Below are 6,000 nucleotides of genomic sequence, written 5' to 3' on the forward strand. Positions count from 1 at the left end.
TTTCTTGGTTGTCCGGGCGATATCTCAGCCATCCTTTGAGCTAGGAAGCTGAAATTTCAGCACAATAGTGAGCAAGTCCTTTGTCAAAAACGGTATTTTTTTTTTTTGATTAATCAATAAATTGAGGAGTTATTTAATTATTAGCGATTAATTAAGTACTTATTTAATTAATCAAATTTCCTTTCTCTTCTGACCATTAACTCAGGCACCTTTTGAGTTAGGAAGCTGATATTTGGACATGCCAATGACCAGGTGATTAGACTGCAAAGGATATTTTTGATTTATTAATTAATCAATTAATCGATTAATTATTTAATTATTCGATTAATGACAAAAATTTTTTTTTTTTTAAAGTTACAGATTCTGATGAAATAGTGGTAGTTTATGTGTTCTCTGACCAAATTGATTAATAATTTAATTTTTTTATGATTATTATTTATTTATTTTCATTATTAATCATTTATTTATTTTCTTTCTCATTTGGCCAATATCTCAGGCACCTTTTGAGCTGGGAAGCTAATATTTGGACATGAGTGACCAAGTGATGTGGCTATCAAGGATATTTTTGATTTATTGATTAATCATTTCATCTATTAATTATTTATTGATTAATCGATTAATTATTTATTGAGTAATCAATTAATTATTTAATTATTTATAAGTGACTTATTTAATTAAATTTCTAAAAGATACATCTTCGGATGAAGCACCAGTGGTTTAGTTATGCGATTAGCCAATTGATTATGAAAATATTTTGTGATAATCTTTTATTGATTTTAATTATACAATTAATCAATCAATTAGTGTACACCTCTCCCTCCCAATGCAGCCTCAATGAGCTGCACTGCGGTATTGCCGGGCGCCAGAGGCGCCCCGGCAATGCCGCGCTGCAGCATATTTAATTATTTGGCATGGGGCGGTGTACTTTGAATGTATGTGTACTTGTTTGTTTTCTTGTTTTCTTTCTTGTTTGTTTGTCCGGACGATATCTCAGCCATCCTTTGAGCTAGGAAGCTGAAATTTCGGCACAATAATGAGCAAGTCCTTTGTCAAAAACGGTATTTTTTTTTTTGGATTAATCAATAAATTGAGGAGTTATTTAATTATTAGCGATTAATAAAGTACTTATTTAATTAATCAAATTTCCTTTCTCTTCTGACCATTAACTCAGGCACCTTTTGAGTTAGCAAGCTGACATTTGGACATGCCAATGACCAGGTGATTTGGCTGCAAAGGATATTTTTGATTTATTAATTAATCAATTAATCGATTAATTATTTAATTATTCGATTAATGACAAAAAATGTTTTTTTTTAAAGTTACAGATTCTGATGAAATAGTGGTAGTTTATGTGTTCTCTGACCAAATTGATTAATAATTTAATTTTTTTATGATTATTATTTATTTATTTTCATTATTAATCATTTATTTATTTTCTTTCTCATTTGGCCAATATCTCAGGCACCTTTTGAGCTGGGAAGCTAATATTTGGACATGAGTGACCAAGTGATGTGGCTATCAAGGATATTTTTGATTTATTGATTAATCATTTAATCGATTAATTATTTATTGATTAATCGATGAATTATTTATTGAGTAATCAATTAATTATTTAATTTTTTATTAATGACTTATTTAATTAAATTTATGAAAGATACATCGTCGGATGAAGCACTAGTGGTTTAGTTATGCTATTAGCTAATTGATTAAGAAAATATTTTGTGATAATCTTTTATTGATTTTAATTATACAATTAATCAATCAATTAGTGTACACCTCTCCCTCCCAATGCAGCCTCTATGAGCTGCACTGCGGTATTGCCAGGCACCTGAGGCACCCCGGCAATGCCGCGCTGTAGGATATTTAATTATTTGGCATGGGGGCGGTGTACTTTGAATGTATGTGTACTTGTTTGTTTGTTTTCTTGTTTGTTGTACACTGCTCCTTTCCTATGCCATCTCCAGGCATTGCAAATCGTCATTGCCGGGCACCAAAGGGGGCTCGGCAGTGACGCACGCTGAAAGAGAGTACTCAGTTTTCACTCTGGTTTCTTTCTTGTTTTCTTGTTTTCTTTCTTGTTTGTTTGTCCGGGCGATATCTCAGCCATCCTTTGAGCTAGGAAGCTGAAATTTCGGCACAATAGTGAGCAAGTCCTTTGTCAAAAACGGTATTTTTTTTTTTGATTAATCAATAAATTGAGGAGTTATTTAATTATTAGCGATTAATTAAGTACTTATTTAATTAATCAAATTTCCTTTCTCTTCTGACCATTAACTCAGGCACCTTTTGAGTTAGGAAGCTGACATTTGGACATGCCAATGACCAGGTGATTTGGCTGCAAAGGATATTTTTGATTTATTAATTAATCAATTAATCGATGAATTATTTAATTATTCGATTAATGACAAATTTTTTTTTTTTTTTAAAGTTACAGATTCTGATTAAATAGTGGTAGTTTAAGTGTTCTCTGACCAAATTGATTAATAATTACAGATTCTGATTAAATAGTGGTAGTTTAAGTGTTCTCTGACCAAATTGATTAATAATTTAATTTTTTTATGATTATTATTTATTTATTTTCATTATTAATCACTTATTTATTTTCTTTCTCATTTGGCCAATATCTCAGGCACCTTTTGAGCTGGGAAGCTAATATTTGGACATGAGTGACCAAGTGATGTGGCTATCAAGGATATTTTTGATTTATTGATTAATCATTTCATCTATTAATTATTTATTGAGTAATCAATTAATTATTTAATTTTTTATAAATGACTTATTTATTTAAATTTCTAAAAGATACATCTTCGGATGAAGCACTTGTGGTTTAGTTATGCGATTAGTCAATTGATTATGAAAATATTTTGTGATAATCTTTTATTGATTTTAATTATACAATTAATCAATCAATTAGTGTACACCTCTCCCTCCCAATGCAGCCTCAATGAGCTGCACTGCGGTATTGCCGGGCGCCGGAGGTGCCCCGGCAATGCCGCGCTGCAGCATATTTAATTATTTGGCATGGGGCGGTGTACTTTGAATGTATGTGTACTTGTTTGTTTTCTTGGTTTCTTGTTTTCTTGCTTTCTTGTTTGTTTGGTTGTCCGGGCGATATCTCAGCCATCCTTTGAGCTAGGAAGCTGCAATTTCGGCACAATAGTGAGCAAGTCCTTTGTCAAAAACGGTATTTTTTTTTTTGATTAATCAATAAATTGAGGAGTTATTTAATTATTAGCGATTAATTAAGTACTTATTTAATTAATCAACTTTCCTTTCTCTTCTGACCATTAACTCAGGCACCTTTTGAGTTAGGAAGCTGATATTTGGACATGCCAATGACTAGGTGATTTGGCTGCAAAGGATATTTTTGATTTATTAATTAATCAATTAATCAATTAATCGATTAATTATTTAATTATTATTTTAATGACTAAATTTTTTCTTTTTTTTAAAGTTACAGATTCTGATGAAATGGTGGTGGTTTATGTGTTCTCTGACCGAATTGATTAATAATTTAATTTTTTTAATGATTATTATTTATTTATTTTCATTATATTAATCATTTATTTATTTTCTTTCTCATTTGGCCAATATCTAAGGCACCTTTTGAACTCGGAAGCTAATATTTGGACATGAGTGACCAAGTGATGTGGCTATCAAGGATATTTTTGATTTATTGATGAATGAATTTATCAATTAATCGACAAATTATTTAATTATTCGATTAATTACTAAAAAAAAAAAAAAAAAATCAGTTGCAGATTCTGATGAAATGGTGGTGGTTTATGTGTTCTGTGACCGAATTGATTAATAATTTAATTTTTTAATGATTATTATTTATTTATTTTCATTATTAATCATTTATTTCTTTTCTTTCTCATTTGGCCAATATCTCAGGCACCTTTTGAGCTGGGAAGGTAATATTTGGACATGACAGTGACCAAGTGATGTGGCTATCAAGGATATTTTTGATTTATTGATTAATCATTTAATCGATTAATTATTTAATTATTCGATGAATGACCCAATTAATAAATTTTTTAAGTTACAGATTCGGATGAAATGGTGGTGGTTTATCAAGGATATTTTTGATTTCTTGATAAATCATTTAATCGATTAATTATTTATTGATTAATCGATTAATTATTTATTGATTAATTAATTAATTATTTAATTTTTTATTAATGGCCTATTTCATTAAATTTCTAAAAGATACATCTTCAGATGAAGCACTAGTGGTTTAGTTATGCTATTAGCCAATTGATTAAGAAAATATTTGATGATAATCTTTTATTGATTTTAATTATGCAATTAATCAATCAATTATTGTATACCTCTCCATCCCAATGCACTCTCTATGAGCTGCACTGCGGTATTACCGGGCGCCGGGGGCGCCCTGGCAATGCCGCGCTGGAGGATATTTAATAAGTGGCATGGGGGCGGTGTACTTTGAATGTATCTTTACTTGTCTCCATTTGTGATTGGTTGCTCTATGTTGATAAAAAAGAAAAGTAGGAAAGACAACTCAAACTGCAAGAAACGTTTTTACTCAAAATTTGATATTGCGTCATTCCTGGTGCAACGTTTCGCCATCTTTAAACTTTACTTTAGGTGGAAAGCATGGGGATTTGCAAAGGCATGCTATTTATTTCACTCTCGTCTCCATATTTTGTGTTGTACAATAGGAAGGTTCATTTTTTTTTATGACGATGTGTTTGATCCGAATAGTTTTATAGATATATTTCTCGTCTAACACACACGTTTAGCTTGAATATCTCAAACAAATATTGTGATGCTTCAATGTGCAGAGAGGAAAAACGTGGCCATCAATAACGTAGCCTTAAATCACTCTGTGGCCTGTTGCCGAAGGACAAGTCCAACAGCAATTCTCACAATCTCCTTTACAATGTACATGCACACACGACTGTCATGTTGTGGTGGTTCAGACCTTTCTCTTGAAATATTGAATCATCCTCAAACTCAGATTCCACCTTCACTTTCACAATCGAATCTGAAAAGAAAAACATCACATTAAAACTGAACTTTATGTTTTTCAAGCTATCGGGCTGATGCAGCACCTGTAACACAACTTACAAACGCACACATCAGACTTTTAAATGTGGCAAAACCCGGGGGAACAGGTCAACCTCCCTGGGGGGCAAGATGGGGGTTCTCCAATCTTCTGGGGGTACTCTCTCTCATTTTAATGAAGTGCTGTGCTGTAAAAAATAGATCTTAGGAACCATGTCCGGCGCCGAGAATATATCAATTTTATCAATGGCAGCTGGGTGTTGATCCTTGTGGCCCTAATAGCAGTGCAAAGTGTCATGGTTAAATTTAATTAAAATTGTGAAATCCATTGATTAATTATCAGACTTGGCTGTATGTGGGGCATCTTGAACGGTCATTTTGGGGAATGCCAACATTTTGATGGAGGCCGACAGGCTGGGTGGATGGGTGCTCTCTTTCCCTGCACCCCAGTGACCACTTGCCTGTTTATAAAAAGAACCAGATGTGGCTTTTCTTTTTTAAAGTGAGTGTCATAATAATCTATATAATCGTATAATCATTAAGACGTTTCATCATAAAGCACATACCTTAAAACTTCGACTACAACGTGCACTTTTTTACCAAAACATCTTTTTAAAGTTAGAGGTGCGTACTATACATAGGTCTAATTTTTTTGTAAGTTTTTTCAGATTGAAACGATCGTCGAGGACGTCTTCAAAAACGGAAGTGGCAATACTCAAAGAACAACAACAAAGAATAGCTAAATGTTTAATATAGAATATATAATCTGTATACACCTTAAATATAAAAACGCCTTGAAGGTTTTTTTTTTGTTTTTTTTTGTATACAAGATCGAGGCTCGTGAAAGAGCTAACATTAATCACACAAAAAGACAAACCGACACATAAAACACAAAAAACAAGGGGAGCGGCAGACAAGATGGGGAGAGAGGGGGAAGGACACAAAAGAGAGGGGGAAGGACACAAACAC

At 32.3% G+C, this 6,000-nt stretch overlaps 1 protein-coding gene across 1 annotated transcript in view; it reads right to left on the reverse strand.

Moving 5' to 3' along the window:
• Nucleotides 1–6,000, reverse strand: part of LOC137415245 (uncharacterized) — an 83,272-nt gene that overhangs the window by 24,858 nt on the left and 52,414 nt on the right. Inside the window, exon 3 of the mRNA XM_078778084.1 lies at nucleotides 4,949–5,011. Coding sequence (XP_078634210.1) covers nucleotides 4,949–5,011 — 63 coding nt within the window. The remainder of the gene's footprint in view (nucleotides 1–4,948; nucleotides 5,012–6,000) is intronic.

This window comes from Myxine glutinosa, chromosome 5 (genome assembly GCF_964187855.1).
Source record: "Myxine glutinosa chromosome 5, kmMyxGlut1.1, whole genome shotgun sequence".
NCBI lineage: Eukaryota > Metazoa > Chordata > Myxini > Myxiniformes > Myxinidae > Myxine > Myxine glutinosa.